Raw genomic sequence first — 21,772 nt, 5'->3', positions numbered from 1 at the left:
TGTATGTAATTTTAGATTGCTTGCTTCTAGTTAAAAGATCTTTATAAATTTCCTTATATGGTGCTAAGCACTTATGGAATAAGGGAAAAACATCTGGCAACACCAGAAGCAGAAGCGTCGAGATATGGCAACATTGAAACAAATTTCGAGAAGGACCATGTGTATGGAGACGAGAAAAGAAAATTTACACACTGAAGTACTAATAGTTCACGAAAATAATAATTTTCGTGAACTATTAGTACTTAAGTATGTAAAAATTTATTACATTTCATGTTGTACGAGGGTTTTACCCATTTCTCGAACCGTGTCAGAGTGAATCCGTGTTATAAAAGTACTGTGTTATACGGGGGATGGTAACAATTCTCAAACCGTGTTAGAGCGAATCCGTGCTATAGAAGTACCGTGTTATATGGGGGTTACCTGTATACAGTAAAACCTTCGTAAACCAGAATTGCATTGTACTGAATATTTTTTTCATCTAGGCAAGTTTCCTTTTTATTCAGGTTTAATTTTGGACAGGTTTGATTGTATATTTTTAAAATATGTATATATTTATTATATTTTGCATTAAATGATTAATATCGAAATTAAAAACAAATGACAATTCAATTAGCTGTAAAATTCTGCCAGGTGTTCATGTGAGAATAACTATACAAACAAGGAACCACAATTAAAAACTATATACATGATGTAGAAATTGAAATGAATAAAATTATGCTGTATATGCAAGTTTTTATCAAATTTTTCAGGTTAAACTTCATTTACATTTGTCTTAAACTTATATTGATCACAATTGTTTATTAAAAATTTTGAAATAATAAAATTATAAATTTAAATGAAAATGTTGCTTCATTATATCATATTTGTGTAATGGATGACAAACTCTTAATTTAGATAGCATGATATATCTTCTCTACACGTTGTAGACCCATGGTATTCCCACTTAATGTGGGGGATGCATTCCTAGATGACAGAGCACTAAACAAAACAGCATTAAATGAGGTCATTTTAACATAAAGTAAATAGGGAAAGGGGAACACAGGACCAAAAATAAACAAATTTTACTTTAATTTTAAGTTATTTTTATATTAGTTTCCATAATAATATATGCTAAATAACACACAAACATAAGCATACACAAATGTAGTTTTTTTTATGATGAAAATCCTGATATTTTTGAAATTCTTGTTTTTTGCAATAAAGTCATGTAATTTGATTTGTCACTTTCTTTTTCTTTCGTTAAGCAAATGTCGATAGCAGGAGATTGCATTCAAAGCGCCTGGGTTTGCTTTTGCACTCCTTTCAAAATCTGGATCATTCACTACGATTTGATCAATGATTTCGATTATCATTACCAAACTTTTACTGAAGAAATCTGTAGAGAAATTTTTTGAGTTCTTTGCTCTTCAGAATCTTTATTTTCCAGTTCTACATGAATTAGCTTTTTCTGCCAGTTCTTGAAGGTCGTCGTTAGTAAGGCTCTCACCAGAAACCTGCAGTAACTCCTGAATATCCTGCTCATCTACATCTCCTAGTCCTGCTGTATCGATTAGGTTGACAATTTGGTCAACCTAGTGATACAGCGATAGGCTCTTCTTGTTGAGAATTCTTGGATACCTTCGGCGATAACTTCTTCCACACTTTGTTCATGCATTTATCAGTTAATTCTTGCTAAGCCAAGTTAATATTTCCTATGGCATTCATAATGTTATATTTTTTCTAAAATTGTTCAAAACAAACATAGATTTAAGGAAAGTACAGCACTACGACGAATTGCAACCTTTTGCTGATTGGTTTGCATTCAATGAAATGTTGCGATAATTTAATTTAGCGTAAATTTTGAGCTTTTTTTAGGTTTGAGCATATATATGTATATATATAGTATATAAAATAACATTCTAATATAGGATGCAGTTATTGCATGTTTCTGATATGTTGTGTATATTTCTTCTATTGTGACAAGATTTGGCCATCCCTGTTATAGACTATATTATAAAATGTCAAATTCCTGTACTGCAAGTTTTGAAGTTTTAGTAATCAGAGTAACTTTTATTAAAAAACTTAGTTTGATTTTGTCACTTATGTTCTTTTATTTGACCACTATAATGCTCTATCAATTTTATTTTTATATTTGAATTGTTGTACAATATGATTATTTATTATTACTTATTACATATAATGACAATCTCTATTTTCTATTAAAAATTAAATTTAGTGATAATAAATGATACTAGGAATTTTCAAATCATCATATATCATATTGCTTATTGAAAATTTTATTTTTATAATTTATTTTATAAATTAATAAAATTGATTGGTAACATTATATAACTTTATTTTTATTTTACTATTTCTAATGAATTAGATATAAGAAAACTTTTTTTTTTTTCATAAAAATCTCATCAAAAGTTTTTGACAATATATTACATTAATGAAAATTGCTTGTTCAATGTTATTTAAAGATCATATTTTATGATAAGTTTAATATAACTTTTAACTATATAAGTTTAATATAACTTTTAACTATATTCTCATAATTAACATATTCTTTTACTACATAAGCAAAAATATTTTGTGAGAAAACAAAATTTTTCTGAGAAATGGACTTTATTACTGAGAGATTTATTTACATTATGTAAACATAAGTATATTAGATTATAGTATCAAAATTTTAATAAGTTTTTAAAAGATGTTTGCAGTCAAATTTAAAAATACATTTATACAGAAAAAAATTGTTTACTGTTGACAAATATGCCACAATTTTTGATATAACAGAAAATTAAAATTGTAAGCATTAAAAGACAAACACCGTTTTTTTGGAAAAGACCTAGAGGCACTTGCAGAGAAGCTTGATAAATTAGGCCAATATGCAAATTGTTAAATTATTTTTGTTTTATAATGATTATATTTCTTTAACAGCTATAATTAAAATAATATTATAATAAATATAAATTAAAATAACCTCTTTAATGTTTAAATGAAATAAATATTTTGAAAGTGAAGTGAAATTCAAAGGTTTTTAAAATTTATTGATTTGTGAGAAAGTTATAGTTCTAGAAATTACAGGTGATGATTATCCAATATTAGCATAATTTTGATCTTATTTTAATTTGATAACCTAAATTTTAGAAGTCAATATTTAGTGAGTCATTTTAAGATATTTTTTGTCATCATATATCGGCATCAAAAGTTTTGTAATAAATAGATGAAGACCACAAAAAATATTTAGAAATTAGTTTTTAAGAAAATTCTCTGAAAGTGTTAATAAAAAGAGTCTAATAGTTTGATTTAATTGTAAGTTCTAAAATATACTAATACGGCATCATCATAATTGTTTACAACTTTTATCTTTATTGCTACTATTCCTGATAAATTATAATCTGATAGAATAATTAAAAATTAAATTATCACTAAATAAAGTTTTCAACATCAAAATTATATTTTTTTGATGTTGAAAACTTTATTAAATTTTTCTTAAGCCTGTTGTGAGAATCGGGGTTTATGCATCAAAGCCTAAACCATTTTCCGACAACGGGGCGGTGAGTCCCGCTCACAGGGTCAGTGGATGGCAATTTAGGAGGGCAAAAATCGAGTGGGAGGTTGCGGATAAGTCGACAAGGTGTTGACCGAGTACGAGTAAACACACATATTTAAGATAACATATATATATATATATTTAATTAACTAATGATATATATGAAAAGGTTACAATAATTAATAATAATGCTAATCTCTAACCGAGGTTACAATAGGCGGTTTTCCGGCATACATCTCGCATATTTACGATAGAGGATATTCTTTGATCCTTCTTAAAATCTATTTAGGAATTAGCCCCAGTCCACCTGAGAGAAGGGAGAGAATTCTACTTACTAATTTGTAGATAGACGAGCCTTTTTGCTTATACGTCCGGTGTCGATGGTCAGTGTTGAAGGTAGTTAATCCCTTGGTTGCTGTTTTCTTGAAAGCCACCCCGATATCTGGGCCGAGCCCTCTTTATACTAATTTTGAGGGGGTGAGAACTATGACGTTATTAATGATTTATCCACACACCTGCTAGTGTGTTGATATTTGGATCTAGATAGTTCGGACAAATGACTAAGAGAAGTTTGTTTAATTTATTGTTATTGGTGTCAAAATGATATGATTTTATGATATAAATTCCTATAGGTTTGATGGCTCTCATCCATAAATTAACAATCATTTGACAATAATTTCTTTAACCTGGTCAACTATTTAGATATTGTTTATATCAAACGTCGAGTTTGACTATGTACAAGGCGATTTATTGCCGTAACCACGTGTTACGTGCAACCAAGAGGTGATAAGAAATATCTCTTATTCCCTTCTTGTTGATACTACATCTATAGAATAATCGTTAAACAAATAGAGATGATTTCTCTTATTGATATTTTAACATTCTCCTTTTTTTTCTTATTCGAGGAGAGCGTCTCGGTCATTGACCGCAGAAGTCCCCCTTTTCTCTTTTACTAGGCAAATTCCTAAATTTATACTGATCTAAAACAGAAAAAGGGTTTCGGACCCTCACACTGTCATATTGTTCCAGGAAATTTTCATTTGTTTTTTGAGAGATATTACTCTACATCTGCAACATTTCATTATCATTAAAGATTTGGTTAATATTACAATACAAGATGATATTGAAATATTTAGTGTTTTTTAATAAGTTTTATCAGGGAAAAACATATTTAAAAAATTTTTATTACAAGGAATTGTTATCTTTCAATGCTTACAGATAAAAATGAAAAGAATTTGCACATTCCATATGCTTATAAAAAGTAAATACTATAAATTAATCATAATACATATTTATAATTTATATATTGGATTAAATATATCTTGTTTTAGTTTATATAAAAATGTAAAATGTTAGTATTAAAAAATCTAGTCTGTTATCAATTCCAAAAAGTTTGAAATATATATACTTATGATGAGTTATTATAACTAGTTATAACTTTTTACATTATATGTATCTTAATAATTATATTTCATTGTAAAAAAATAGTTTGACAAACATCTATAAAGACTTGATTAAATCTCTTTTTCTAGACTGACATTTTGAAAGTTATTTGATTTATTTGTAGTCAATCCTAAAATTACATTTTCTGAAACCATTTATCTATAATGTTTTAAAACTATTAATTATATATTTCAGAAAATCTTCTGAAGATAGTTTTTCTTTTATTTGCAGACTGTAGACTTAGAATAGAGATATGACAAAAATAGTCTAGGCATATAGAGTTTACAAAATTTTATTGCATTTTAATTTGTGTTACAAATTAAAATGCAATAAATACATAAACTTATATTTATCAGCAACAGCTGTTTAGTGCAAAAGCAGAAGTGATTTTTTGTAAAGAGTTATTAATTCAAAAATATATGATTATTAGCTGCTTGATAATCATGTGATGACTGTAAGAAATGTCTTACAGATTGATAAATACTTTCAACCTAATATTTATCATTGTTTATTTTTATAGTATTTTCAAGAAGTTTGTCATATAGTTTTTATACAAGCTGTGCAAAATTACTGATATCTATTTTCAGAAGTTTAATTCAGTATATATAGTGTATATACTTGAATCTAAGATGCATCTTAATTTCTACATGCTCACTCACTTATTTTTTTTAATAGCCAACTGGAGATAAACTTATGCCAACAGAACTGATCAGAACTGATTCTGTTGACATAAATCTGTTCAGTATTTAGTTCAAGTGAAGTAAATTATACATTATTGTCTTTGATGATATTGAAGTTGGAAACCCTCTTCATTTTCTGTGTTAAGCTTTCTGAATCAACACTGGATTCAATACTGACATCATCTCACTTGCAGTCATCCTCATTGCCATTTAAAACATTTCTTGAAAGTAATATTGCCTTAGTCTTGTTTTAGTGTAGTTTTAGTTTTGGTTTTAGTGAACTAAATTATGCTACTTGAAAGAGTACTGCACAACTTTTTCATCTAAATAGTTATGATGTTAGTGTAAGGATGTGTCCACACATTTGGTATTCATCTTTTGCCAAACTATTTACTGAACTGTTTGTCACTTGGCAAGCACACAAGTTACACAGATACAATTATTTGTTGAGTGTCATTCCATTGTGGGAATGATAAATGTTTGTCTGAAATTTAGAAAATGGGCAATTCTCAAATAATATTTTGTCCTGCCACGCTTATAATTATGAGTAGTTCATATTTGTTAATGAAGCAAGCCTAAAAGATGCTGGATAGTGTCACCTCACCAAAGTAGAAAAATCTGAACATGAAAAAAAAAAAGGAATTAAAAAAATAACCTAATAAAACTGTATTGCAAAGAAAAAAATCAGAAAAATTTACATTTAAAAAAATAATAAATTATTTAAACTATAAATCAAATAAAAAAATAAACTAAATTCAAAAATAAAAAACTAGATCTAATTTTAAAAAACTAAAATAGCAATATTAATAACTGAAAATAAGAAGTAAGATGTTTTCATCCACATATTTGTGTAAACAAATGTGCGGATGAAAACACAAATGCACAGAGGCAAATATTTGTTGTCTTTGGTTTGGCACAATTTACCAACAAGAATTGAGAAATTGCAAATATTGAACATTCATCATGAGTAAACTGTTCATAATACTCAATATTTGCAAAATGTTTGTTTGGCATTCAATGAATAGCAACTGTATGGACTCACCTTAATAGACTAATAAGATTGAGATAAGTTGGACTCTTAAATATTTGATATTACAAATATTTGTCTAATAAAGTCATTAAATGGCACAATAGAATTAGTTGCAAAGAAATAAGATGCATGGTACTAGTGGTTGCTAATTATGACATGTTACATCAAATTGAAGAGGTACTCTATTTTCAGAGATGATAAACCTGAAAAAAAGTGCATCTTACATTTGAATAAATATGGTGTATATATTTTTTATTACAATTAATATAATTACTAAAATAGTAATTCTATTTAAATTATATCTTTTGAAAGGAAGTCAATATTTATTTTTATATTAAAATATATATTTGCCAATATTTTTGTATTGTAATAGTTGAATATAAATTACATAAAAATGTTATTACTGAACTAGAAACAAATATTTGAATTATTTGTTCAATAATACAGAATTGATTTAGAGTTAAAAGCATAAAATCTTAATTTATAATACTATATATAGTAAAAATGGATAAATTTATCTATTAAATTATTCTTTTCCTTAAATTAATAAATATTTTAATCTATAATTCTACTTCATAGTTATTCAGAATATTAATATTATTGAAGTAGCAAAAGTTACTTAGTTAAAATAATTGTCTGATAGCATGATTATTTATTTTCAAATAATTTATAATAATAACAAGCAATTATTTGTTGTGACATTGTCACATTTCAGGCTGCAATTTTTCATCAATGTTCTTACTTTTAGTAGTGTCTTGCCCCTGTATATCATGCTTTTCCTGTTAACAATGGAGTCATATCAGTAATCTAACTAACTGCTTTCAGGAGAAAATTTTTGAATTAAAATAACATGACTTCCAGTTCAAACCAGAAGTTTGTATTTAGTTAATTGGGACCTCCTGCCCTTAACCTTTCTTTATCTGGTTTTCAACTTTTATCTATCTAACTCTGTTCTCAAGATTAAAGAAGGACAGACAGTCAAACACAACAGATGCCAGTAGGAATTTATATGTCTATAATATTTGTAAATGGGAGCCCAATAATAATAATACAAATTTATCAAAGCTGAATTTCTATTGTAATGAATCTTGCATACTTAAATATTTTAGGTTTACCAAAAAATCAATTTTAATATTGTTTCAATAAAACAAAATAATTTTGAAATGTAATGATTAGGTTCCTACAGATGATTAAATTTTAAGATGAATATTTTAAAAGTGTTTTTAACATCTTCAAATAAATATCCTCTTGTTAAATTTTTTCAAAAAATGAGGATCTAAAATTCAGAATTTTAAGGTTTGTATGCATAAGTTTTCTCATGAAAATGACCTTGTTTTTTATTGAGACGAGAGTGCTTGCTTTGAAAAGATCTATGTATTTTATGCGTAAATGTACAACTCTAAAAAATATATGAAAAAATTATTATAAAAAGAACTAAAATTCTTACTTTTAAATAATAATAAAAAAAAAACAATAAATTTATTTCTCATTTTTCTCATTTGTTTTATGTAGACTATGTAAGAATTTATTAAAAATTCACATAAATTGCTAATTCTTTTAATAATTTAGTATGATGATGTTAACATTCTATGTTTCTAATCTGAAAGTGTACTTAAATGACAGATGTATAATTTTAATTTTATATAAAAGTTAATCAGGTATCAATAAGAATTCATTTTTAATTTATTTGCTTTCTTTAAGTGTAGTAAATGTTTAGTTTATTTTTTCAGTTTAGAAAATTTGATGTACTGTAGATATGATTTTATTTTCAATTTACGTGATTCATTTATTTAACACTTAGAATATTTATTATACATAGTTTACATTAAAAATATACATTCTCTATCGAAATAAATCCATATTAGGAAAAATTGTTTCTATATAATAGTCATGTAGATACTGTATATATGTGGTATGTTTTTCCATTGCTTTTATATTAATTGGTGTGTAGTAATAGTTGCAAAACGTATAAATTTATATAAGATGTTGGATATATTTTAATTTTATTTATCTAATAACTTTAAATGCAAATAATCTCATTATTTAAATATATTAATTAAAGATAAAGATATTTTTATATTAATTAAAGTTTTGTCATTAACATTATAGATAATATATAACAAAATATAAGCATTATATTGAAAGAAAATTTGAAAGTTGAAAAATATAAAATTTAAAATTTTTTTCATGTTTTTATACAATGAAATATGCATTGGAATTTACAGATCAATGTGACTGTTTTCAAGTTAATATTTATCAAAATATTTTTGTTTCTCTGAATAGTTGAATTATTTCTAAAAGAAATAGAATAATAATATAAAATAAATTTGGAGATGATTACAATGCAGAATTTCAAAAGAATTTCATTTAACTGTCCTTTATTATATTGATAATCATAATGCTTTTATATTGTTCAGATAACTGAATTTTCATATATAATAATGATAACAATACATTTCTAAAAGAAATTCATTCATATTCACTAAAATATCTATTTTCAAATCTTCTGTTGCGGAAATTTTTAATATTCTATCTCTTTGTCAAGTTGTATGTATAAATTTCATTTGGATTCATTTGTTTGTATTTGTTTATTTTAATTATAATTTATAATTGAGATAAAAGACGACAGCCTCTGTAGTTTGTACATTCGTAGAAATAAAAGTGAAAGTAAATATCATAGAAAAATGAAATGATTTGATTGTGTAAATAAAAGAAACCTTGTATTTTTGTAGAAAAAAGCTAAACAAATTTTTTATTATTATGTAACATGTAAAACAAATACTTTTTGTAACATGAATTGTAAATTAATTACTATATACAGTGTATATATATTGTATATAGTAATTAATTTTAAAAATATATATATAATTTTCTTTTTTGGTATGTTTATCTTTCTATAATTAATAATTTAAATTGATTTTAAAGTTTTAACTGTATATATTTAACAAATACGAACCAAAGCCCAAAATGATTTGGTGAATACGTACAGTAATTGTAACAGAGATACTAATATAAATATTATATTAAATTAATATCTCAATAGTTGAATTTATAAATATTACAGAATTTATATAATTATCAATAAATTTGAAATTAAATATTGATTAAGTATATACAGTACATAATTTAATATTTAAGTTAAGCATTGAATAAAGTTTGTATTAGAAAAATTAGATTTGCTTTAATTAATTAATTTCTTGAGTTTAATTTCTATAAAGAATTATGTCTTATCTATATAGCTTAGTATTATATGTGTAATGAACAGAGTTAGTTCATTTTCAAACTTTCAATTATAAATGTGATTTATGAAAATATTTTAAAGTCTCTTTTTGATATTAATAATGATGATGATGGAAAATGTTTTTAGCAACTTTCAGGAAGATAATAAAACTATATAGTACAAAATATTTTGCAGGAAATTTAGAAAGAAATAAACGAAACAATCGGTACTCTGGATATTGGCATTCATTATAGAGATTCTCTTTATGTGCCAATTTAAATTACTTAAATTGCGAAATAAAAGAGATTCAAAATTAGACATAGCATTTACAGTATGCAAAAGATTGCCTAGATAAATTAAGACATAAAAAAGGCAGAACACAACATGAATTATATCAGAATTTCTAATAACTTTTATTTGGATATCTAAGAGTAAATAACTGGGGATTTAAAAGGCCATTAAAATAGTTATAAAATAAAATTAAATTGATTTTACAATGTTTATGAAATGATATCCAAAATTCTAAAAAATTCAACAGTTCAAAGTGAGCAGTAGTCTCTAAGACTTCAAGATTATGTGATTTTCAAATAAATCCTTTATTTCTAAGGAAGAAAATAATTATAGTTTTAGGAAGCTTTTAAAAGGGAAATATAGTCTCAAAACTTTGAAAACTTTTTAATACTGTTTATGTACTTATGAAAAGTATTTTTACTCTGAAAATTCTAACTGTAAAATAGAAAGTTACTTTTTTTAGCATTGCTTATTCAGCAGACTTTATTTAATGGGATATATAATTGGCATTCATAAATTTAGGTATGTAAAAAAAAAAAAGGATGACAGTCACATTATTAATAAATATACTTGTGTAAGTTAAATTTCTAGTATATATTTCAAACCTAATTAAAACTTATATTTATAATAAAAGTAAATTTTTACATTTACTACAATATGAACTTTACTTGAGAATCTATACTTGAAAAATTTGGAATACATTAAGGTAGTTATTTAAAAATTTATTTTATTTTTTAATATTTTGACATTTCACCATAATGAAGAAATATTTTATTAATAAAGGGATTTTTTACAGAAAAGTATAGTTTTTGTAAAGCTTAGATAAATAAACATAAAAATTTAATCTAAAAATTTTAATTGACAGGAACAGACAATTAGTAAATTTATAAAATAAATAGTCAACACACTGAATACTTAATTATTTACTTGTGATCAGTTTCTGTTACACTAATTCTTTTGTTTGTCAAAGGACTGTTTAATTTCTTTTATTTTGTTTTTAAAAAAAAGGTATGATATAATTTTCTTTTCTTTTACTTAACTAAAGAACGATCATCATAAAAAAATAATTCTTATTCATACTGTTTCCACTGAGTTATTTAATAGACTAATTACATATTAAATAAGATACATGAAGAATATAATATGATATGCTTTAGATATCATAAATAAATTTTATTCACACAAGTTTTATTTACGGTACTTGTATAAAATCCTTTTATACAATTATGTAATCTATACTATTACAACTACCACTACAACAACTGCAAAATAAAAATATATTAAATGCCATACAATGCTTCTTTATAATTTGTTCTAGAATTCTACTTTTTTTTTTTTTTTAAGTTCTTAAGTTTGATTGTATTATTCTTCAAATAAAAGCAAGATTTCTATATTAGTTGTATTTTCTTGTTTTAAAGATGTAAATAAGTAAAAACAACTTCCTAAAATTATAATTTAAAAAAAGTTTTTAATATAAGTCTTTATCGTGATATAAATTCGTTTAAAAAATTAATTGTGAAATTTTTTTATATAAAATTCAGTGTGTTGTTTTCAAGATGACAATTTTATTGTAAATTAAACATACATGCAGAATATCTGAAAATATTCTGTGGAACTAGATGATTTCATAGAACACAATTTGAAAAAAATTGGTGAATATCAAATTTAAAACAACTTATAATCCTAAGTTTGAGTTATGTCATATGGTATTTTGTGTGTTACACTCTTGGATAATATAGGTTCAGGTAAATAAACTAAGTTCACCAGTGTAAGTTTGGATTTTTTAGTCAAAATTTTGGTGTATGGCATTCAGAAATAAACTAATTGCTTCTAGTGCCAGCACTAAATATACTGTGTTTAGACTGTTTTTCCAACAGCACAACAATATGACTGCTTCCATGTGTTAACAATTTTGTTATGAAAAATACAGTTTCTTTACTTTTGGATGAAGAATTATCTCAGAGAATTGAAAATAGTATGAATGTTATATAAATAATGTATAATATTATTTTTTGACATAGTAGTGAGACCTTGTAAAGTTGCTTTTCTGACATTTTAAAAGCATGCACTAAGATTGTTTAAGATTAGGAACTATTTGAATATATGCTTACATCAAACTTTAATATTACTATTGCATTATTAGTAAGTTGTATACTGGAAAATATTCAACTTCTTTTTGCCATAATGTATGTGAGTCTAAAAAGAATAAAACGTTTTAATTAATGTGAATACTTTTATATTAACTGCAGATTGCAAATATTTAAAAAAAAAAGTTTCAGTGTGTTTCAAAAAGCAAACCTTGTATTTACTTGTATTTTAAATATTCTGTGTTTATCCTATGTATTTCTCTTTCAGATCTGTACAGTTGTATCTGTACATGTACAGACTTTTTTCTTTTGTTTATTTCCTAATATAACAACTATTTACATAGCATTTACTAAGTCATTTTATATAAGGGACTTGAGCATTTGTAAAGTTTGATATCTGGAGGGAAGACTTGGAATTAATTTCTGCCAAGGAATTTTATAATTTTATAAACACTTTCAAATATACAAATAAAAATTCTCAGTTTCATTATAGGTTGACCTTAGTTTAATTAGATTAACTGTTGTTTCTGTTTTCAAACTGAAAAATGAAAAGTTTCATCATCATCAGTTAATTTTAAACACGTATAAATTATAACTGCTAGTGAAATGCATAAAAACATCATCAGTATAATACATAAGATTCTACGAATGATTATTGCAATTTGTAGACACTATGCTGATCTTCAGTTTTACGGGAACAGGAAAGAGAAAAACAAATGAATTATTATGTTTAGATTTTTTTCAAATTGAAAATAATTTTCATATTTTTAGTATTTATTTTGCATATTTTATTTTATATTTTCTGATTTTTTTGTTTTATGCTACAATAATTACTACTGTATTATAAATAAAACTATTTACCATTGGAAACATAATTTTTCTTAAGAGGGAATGTTTTTCGATCGATGTCGGTCCTATAAATTAGCGTGGTCGGAGAGGATAAGTAGCCCGGGNATACAGTAACTATTTATTCAGTGATATAATTTATGGATATAAATAAATTCCATAAAGTCTATGATATTCTAGAAAGTTTATTAGAAATATTGGTTTAAAATTGTATAATTAGTCATCTTCAAATTTCTCATGAAACTTTGTATATTTGAATTAAATTTGAGTTTAAATTAAATATTTTATATATCCAATATTAATTTATAATTATTTTGATTATGTGAATTTAGTTACTTTACACAATGTAAAGATAATGTTGTTGTATTTTATTTTTTTGTTAATATATTTGACACTGTTCTATACATTTTATATGATTGTTCAGTTTTGTTTTCAGAACAAAAATTTAGAAAAAATTTGGAAATTAAAATCTGACATTTTATTGTAATAATTGACATAATTTGTCAATTAAATAATCTAAATAATTTATGTACAGTTAAAATATAAATAAATATCATATATTATAAGTAGACTAGCATTTTTATTATAGTGTACGTCATGAAATTTACACAATTTCTGTGCTACCTCATAATATGTAAAGATTTTGGAGGAAAGCATCAGCATTCTTTAAAAGACAGGATTCTTAAACCAGAAATGTTATGTGTAACCTATCATTTTCTTTTTGGGTCACACTTGCATTTAAATTGCAAGATCCTCACACTCAATGCAGGTGCTTTGCATGAGAATCTTTACCCTTTTATTGAGAGCAAGTGCTTTCCTACAAGGCAAAAGAGGCACTCTATAGATTTTGTGACACACATTGTTAACAGCCAGATAGCAGAGTGATTAAGGTGACAGCTTACTGCTCTGGGGATCTTGAATGGGTTAAAAAACACTAGGAGTTTTTTGAGAGTGGTCCATCTATAAATATTGGGTGCCATCTCTCACACCTGGTTGCACAATTGTGAGGGATAGTCAAACAAATAATCAACTTGCTAAAAAAAAGCCCTAAGAGGGCCCACAGAATGGAAGGAATTTAAAAAAAAAAAACAAGAAAAAGAAACATGCTCCACAAAATAAAAATTAATATAGAAAGTATAATAAACTAATAATAACATTATACTTAAAAAAAAGTATTTAGTTTTTGTATTTTAGAAATACAACAAATAAATGTTTTGTCTAAGTATAATTTTAAAATTAAATTATATTATTTTCCATATTGATAATAAGAATTAAGTATTGGTTTTCTCCTTGTTAGATTACTCTTGATATCTTAGCCGAAATGGGACATGAAGAGTTAAAACAAATTGGCGTAAATGCTTACGGTCATCGTCATAAACTTATTAAAGGCATAGAAAAACTTTGTGGAAGTCATCGTAAGTATAATTTTTATTTACAAAAGAATTTCACCCTATAATAATTTATAATAATCTTGAAAGATATAATTTTGTTTTATTAATTATAATTAACATAATACAATTATAATTTTTTTTAATTAGATTATTTTTTATTAATTATTATCATAGAGATATTAAAAAGATAATAAAATCTTTTTAAGATCTTTATATGTTTTAATAATGTGAAATTATTTAACCAAATTAAGAGTTTCACCGGAAAAAAACAAAATGTATTCTATAATAGAAAGTGGCAATTTTAAGAAAATTTAACGTCAGTTATCATATGAGATGCATTCTAAGATCAGAATAGCGAAAAAGTAATTAAATGTTTATTCTAATTAAGGCTGCATTATATCAGATTAGTTTGAATTACTTTTATAAAACTGTTGGTGAATAAAAATTAGATTTATTTTTTGAATTATTATTTTATTTAAATATCGGTTTAGAAATATTAATTATTTACAATTCATGATTAAGGTAATTTAACTTTAAAATTAAATTTAAATTTACAATATTTAATTGTGAAAATAAACATTTGTTTTAAAATTAAAAGAAATGAAGAATTTATGAATAATTAAGCAATTTTTGTTTTATTTGAATAGAAAATATCCAGATAATGAGTATGCGTGAAATATTTTATATTTGTTATTTTATTATAACTTTTTACAATAGTTAATTATATTAAATGAGAATCTATATATATAACCCATTCATTTCGTGTCCGTCCCGTAACCGTTTCATAACGGACACTAGAGGCGCCCCTATCGTGTGTCATATTTCAAACATTCAAATTAACAATTTTAATTATTATTTAAATTAACAATATAAATTATTATTATTCATTTGGCCAATAAATTATTATTTGGTCAATATAACAATATAAATAATTCAGTATATTTGTAATAGGAATTTATTATTTCAGGGGCTTATATCTCGCGAAGGGTCGCGAGTAGGGGTATGGTTCCTTTGACTTTATTGTTCGCACAGGGGGCTACAGTTTGGGGGGATCGCCACCTCTTCATTCGGAGGGTAAATCTTACCATTCAGACTTTTACAGAGCTGTAGGGCATATTGATAGGAACAAAAAAGTCAAAGGAACCGTGCCTCATGGAAATTTGTAAAGAACGCCCACTAGGGGGCGTCCCTGGCTACTAGTATACTATAATAACACATTTTTAGAGCATAAACATATTTTATAGAATAATTATTATTGTTATTTTTCTTATATCAAAAATATACATCGTGTAACAATATTTGTTTTAGCCTCTATTCAGTATCTCCCTAGTACTCCAGGTACAATTTTAATAGATTTATGCATGGAAGACAAGGAATATATTGCTGTTCAGGATGAGGTAATAATAATTACAACTTTTTTTGTGAAAAAAAAATATATCTTTAACCTTTAATACAGCAATATTTAATGAAACTTCCGATATCTAGATGCAAAGTTCAATTAGAGAGCATAGGGATAACGGACATGCGGGTGGCATATTCAATAAATATAATATATTAAAGGTAAGCTAAAAATTATCTATATAAAATAACAATAAAGATATTTGTTTAATTTTATTTTTAATTTAGAAAATATAAATTTGCGTTACGATAGTTTTAAACTAACAAATTTCTCTGATTTGATAGAATCAATTTTTTAATTTTTGATAGCTACTGTTTTACTAATCTTTAATCATTTTATCTGTTTTATTGTTGTTACTGTTTTTAGATTCAAAAAATTGCCAATAAGAAATTATGGGAAAGATATTGCCATAGAAGAGGAGAAGTTGCAGAAGAAAATCATAGGCAGTCTAACGAACGCATGCTTTTTCATGGTTCACCATTTATTAATGCAATTGTTCAAAAGGGATTTGATGAAAGACATGCATATATAGGTGGAATGTTTGGTGCAGGTGTGTTTTATATATATATTTATATAATAATTTCTGTAATAGATTGTAACAAATTAAAATATACAAAATAGTAATTAAGTTTTATTAATTAAATATTGAGATAATAAACTTAACAATAAATTTCTTGCAGAAATTTCTAATGATAAAACAATTAAATTAAATTAATTAATTAATTAGGTTTATGTATATAATAATAATATATTTTAGAATTCTTTGTAGTCATTGTTTTAAAAAACTTTTTATTTTATTTTTCATTAGTTTATAAATTACATAGTAGATTACATAACTCCCAATGCTGTCTGAGAATTTTCAGCAATACATTGAATGAAAGTATTAAACTGATCAAAGCACACTTCTTTTTTCAAATTGAAGAAGACAATGAAAATGAGGGGAAAAACTTTACAGAGTCATTGTGTGAACGAAAAATAGTGCCAGTGACAGTGATAGATGGCCATTTGTCTGATACATTGGAACTTGACCCCTTATTGTTTTTAAATAAACTTTAGAGCTACTACTTTGACAAGCACCAGCAAGTAGGCAACCCTATAGGTTTACAGGAAACCTCCTGCCAAAATGTTCAGATAGTTGTTACATATTTCATGAGAGGTACTTTCAGTCAGAAAGGAAGGGGGATAAATTCAATTTTCAACACAATTGGGGTACTACTATTACTAGCATGATTGTTATGTCTAGAGAATTGTCAATTGAGCAACCTCAATTTAAAGTGATGCTGAAGTGACATATTTTATGAAACATTTTTATCTCATGGGTATATTAAGGAATGAAACTAAAAATTGCAACTCATCGTCCATTTTTAGCTTGTAATATTAGTTTTTACCTAACCTTGAAGAGACTATCTTATTATTTCACAAATAGATTATGATCTTGAAAAAAAAAAAGTTATTTTGTTTAAGGTTTGATGGGAAAAAGTGGTATTTTCTTTTAGATTATTTTTTTAAGGAAAGCTGTATTCCTTTGATCAACATTATCCTTTTATATAACTATTTAATATAGAACCAATAAAGATATAGATATGTGTGAATAAAAATAAGGAGCGCAGGTATGGGTGCAAATTTATTGCCACTCGCTACCACCACTACCATCAACACACATAATTTCAGGGTGGGCGTATTACTCCTGCCGTAATGGATGTTATATGTTGCTAGCATCGATAACGGTTAGAAACAGTAATTGGCAAGGGGGAGGCAGGCACTTCATTAAGCCCATAGAATCTGGGTGTGTCTGCCAGTGTTGGTAATTAAGGATGATTATCCTTGGAAGTAATGGCTGACTGGTGTAATTATCCCACAAACTTTTTACTTCTGTGACTGTAAACTTTGATCTAACTAAGCGGATGGGTCATGCAATGAATCCAAGGTGTCAATGAGTATAAAGAGTGAGAGGTGTGCACAACTGCATCATTTATATCATTTTATGATCTCCTTATCATAAGAGAATCAGTTAAAATTGTTAGTAAAAATGATATTAGATTAAACTGACAAATTGTCCTTTCATTAAATAAATGAATGATTTCTTATTTACTCTGGAATTTGTTCATCCAAAATTATCTGCTAATAAAGATATTTTTTTATTGTACTCTATCAATATCAAAATGTGTCTAGAGAATTTAATTTTTAAGAATTTATTTCAATAAATAGAGAAAGTTTTCAATGAGAAGTTTAATTAAGCTTGATGAAAGTTTAACGAAGTTTTGATGAAGGTCGCCCAGGGGGCTAAGCACACAGTGTTGGGTGGACTGCTGTATTAATTACTTGATCAAATTAGTCAATCTTTACACATTTCTTTTCTGTATTGTAATATAAGTATATATATATATATATAAATTATATTACACTGAAAAGTATAAAAATAAATAAATTTATAAATANAAAATGGAATACTTTTAAATAAAATTTAAAAATTTTTATATATACTTAATAAAAGAAATTTATTGTGTATTTTTTAAAATAACATTTTCAGCTTTTACATTTACATTTTAATTATTTAGGAATATATTTTGCCGAGAATTCCTCTAAAAGTAATCAATATGTTTATGGTATTGGAGGAGGCACAGGTTGTCCAGTTCATAAAGATAGATCATGCTATATATGTCATAGGTAATTGTTATAATTTTTTAAAATAAAATAATAAGTTTGAGTATTTTTAACATGCATACATTTTCATTTATTACGTTATTGTTTTAAGGAATGCTTCATATTTTAAGTAGAGATAAATAACCAATTTCAATATTCATAATATCATAAAGTTGATATTCATATCAACTTAACAACTTAATACATCAGCTCCAGGTAAAAAGACAAGGCATTTTAATCTGTCAAATGGATTGTTTGCTGTTTTTGTTTTATGTTAGTATGACAGGCAACATTCAATATCATGATTCACTTTCCAAAAAAGTACATTTTAAGAAATGCCATTGTTACTGTGTTGTTTAGTCTGTAAATGTTTGAATACCATCTGAAACAAATACTAACAAAACAAGAAATCAATTGGCTACAAAACAATTTAACCAAGAGGTTCTCTTTTCTTTCAGACAAATGCTTTTATGTCGAGTGACTCTAGGCAAATCTTTCCTGCAGTTCAGTGCGATGAAAATGGCGCACGCTCCTCCGGGGCATCATTCCGTAATAGGTCGCCCCAGTGTGGGCGGTCTGTCCTATCCCGAATACGTCGTCTATAGAGGGGAACAGGTGAGAATATACGATTTTCGTAAACATCTTTAAAAATATAATTATTAATTAATTACAAAATGTTAGATAAGAATTACTGTCCATAAAAACTGAATGTTTACTTTATCTTTTTCCAGGCTTTTCCAGAATACCTCATTTCCTATCAAATTGTAAAGCCAGAAATAGAACATCCATCATCATGATGACAGTTTTCACCTCCAAAACAATTTTCATCTGTTTTGGGGGTTTGTACAGATAGCAAGTTTTGTGTGTGCTGCTCATTTTTTATTGTTTTGTGCATACCCATGTGTTACAGAATTTTTTGATGAAATACCATAGTTTCCATAAAGAAGCAAATGTTATTTGCATTCACTTAATATGACAATATCAAAGCAAGATAAAATTGAAAAACAAAAAAAAATTATATTTTTTCCTTCAAAAATTGTTCTATCATTTGAAAGAGACATTATTTTTTAGAAGGAAAAAAATTATTTAAGAAGACTTTAAAAGTATTTCTTTTTTTATCAAAGAAATTCTCCAGATCTGTGATATTTATTTTTTTCTCTTTCAATTATACAAAAAACAAAATTTAGATATTTAAAGCATACTCCGACTTAGTGTGAAGGTTTTAATTTAAGAAATTGATATTCACAACAGCAGTTTTGATTGCCATTTGAAGTAGTCTTCCAAAGAAGCAAGGATTTTAAAACAAACTTTATTTTAATGCCATATATTTTAATTTAATTTTTTTTTCTTGTTTTTTTTAATATCAAATGAAATTGTAAACCTGCCTTGTAATTTTGATCAAAACAGAAAAAAAAAGTAGATAAAACATTTATTATTTTTGGTATTTACTCGGCGCACTTTGAATAATAACAAATAAGGAGGAACCGTTCATAAGTTTAGTTACTCATCATCACTTTCAAGATATCATATTGTAAATATAATTATATAAGCATAGAATTATGTCACATTTCCATTTTTTCATCTAATAAATTAAGAATTAATATTAAACAATATAAGCTCATCCCCAAGCATTCCAAGTTCCTGTATAATTTTTATATATATTATATATATATATATATATATATATATATGTATATATATACATATATANATTTATATATATATATATATTTTGAATTTTTATTTGCAATATTGTATAAAATGGATGAATAAACCAAAAATTGAACTTTACCATAATAATCAAACCGTGGTTTATAATTGTCGCCCGTAAAATATATACAAGTCCCGCAGGAGTAAAGACCACACAACCCAGTAATTATCTTCCATCCAAATTTTAATTTGTACTCATAACATTGTTACGCTGTACAATATACCAACAATAAAAAAAATTATTTGGAAAAGTTTTTTTATTATTATTATTTTTTTTCCATCTTCTCTATCTCTCCTCTTTCCTTTTTGGCTTCTTTTGGCTACCAGGAATAACAAAAATCAATTAATATTCATACCGCATAGCGAAAATTAAAGAACTCAGATTGAGACAAATGCATCATTTGTAATGCAAAACAGAAGAGGGAGAGAGCGAGTCGGATTATGCAGCTAAAGGTGGAATTAAAGAGGATGCTAACAAAACTCTTTACCTCTGCTTTTCTAATTCCAAGAATGGTGATATTACTTGTTGAAGAATTGTTAAAATTCCATTAAACAATTAATTCTTCTTCTTTTTTTTCTTCCTCCTCCTCCCCCTCTTTTTTTTATTTGTCAGTTTTTGTTTTCAAATAGAAAATTTGATATTCTTAAAAGCTAAATTAGAATTTTTCTTCTCTAATTTTCCTCCCCCCGCTTCTCTCTATAGATAACAAAATTAATCAAACAGTTATCTCGTTTACTAATTACAGAAAAGAGAGTAATTGTCCAGAGATAATTATGTGTGTTTTAATAACGTTCCAGTTAAAATATTTTTGAGTTTTTCCAACGGGGGGAGGAGGGCCGTTACATAAAAATTCGACAACGGGAAGTGGGGTGGAGTTTAACGGAACGGAACAGTGTCGAATTTTCTAATTACGGAACGGTGGGAGCGGAGGAAACGAAACGAAAACCGGTAATCCTAATTAAATGCCAAATGAAAAATTTAAGTACTGTACCAAGAAAAAAATCAACCGTTTGTTCTTTTTTTTTAAGGTCAGTTGATTTAAGAAAGTCGCCACGATAAACAAAAGTTTCCTCCATTTTTTTTTTTATTTTAAATCGACCAGAAAAAGAATTTATGTGAAGAAAAAAAAGAAAACGGTAATTTATCAATTTGAGTTACTGATTAATATCGGATCAGACGATTAATTTCTCGCCCACCTCGGTAATGAAACTAAATGAAGTTGCCGGTGAGGACGGACGTTTGCCAGAAATTAACTTCCTGTTAATGCATGCTAAATAGATTGTGATTTGGAAACCGGCGGTTAATCAAATCAAGAAGATTCTCTGGCGTTCGGCCGTTGGAGATGCCAAAAAAATATATGAATAAATAGACTAAAAAAAAATGGCGGCTGTATTGCCTATCTCCATTGGAATTTTTAATTAGCAAGATAAACGCGGAGGAAGAGGAGGAAATAATTAGCGATCCAGGTGCGAAACGGAAGATTTTCGCCGTTTTGG

At 26.0% G+C, this 21,772-nt stretch overlaps 1 protein-coding gene across 1 annotated transcript in view; it reads left to right on the top strand.

Moving 5' to 3' along the window:
* LOC111624342 (tankyrase-1-like) overlaps positions 1–20,227 on the top strand; it is a 70,761-nt gene extending 50,534 nt beyond the window's left edge. The window contains exons 7-13 of the mRNA XM_023367164.1: positions 14,430–14,547; positions 15,832–15,920; positions 16,009–16,083; positions 16,289–16,472; positions 18,481–18,589; positions 19,024–19,180; positions 19,297–20,227. Of these exons, the coding sequence (XP_023222932.1) occupies positions 14,430–14,547; positions 15,832–15,920; positions 16,009–16,083; positions 16,289–16,472; positions 18,481–18,589; positions 19,024–19,180; positions 19,297–19,362 (798 nt within the window). The 3' untranslated portion in view covers positions 19,363–20,227. The remainder of the gene's footprint in view (positions 1–14,429; positions 14,548–15,831; positions 15,921–16,008; positions 16,084–16,288; positions 16,473–18,480; positions 18,590–19,023; positions 19,181–19,296) is intronic.
* The last annotated feature ends 1,545 nt before the right edge of the window (positions 20,228–21,772 follow it).

Source organism: Centruroides sculpturatus, unplaced genomic scaffold (genome assembly GCF_000671375.1).
Source record: "Centruroides sculpturatus isolate CEXI.00-Female unplaced genomic scaffold, Cexi_2.0 scaffold9, whole genome shotgun sequence".
Lineage (NCBI taxonomy): Eukaryota > Metazoa > Arthropoda > Arachnida > Scorpiones > Buthidae > Centruroides > Centruroides sculpturatus.
This window is presented reverse-complemented; position numbering and strand designations above follow the sequence as displayed.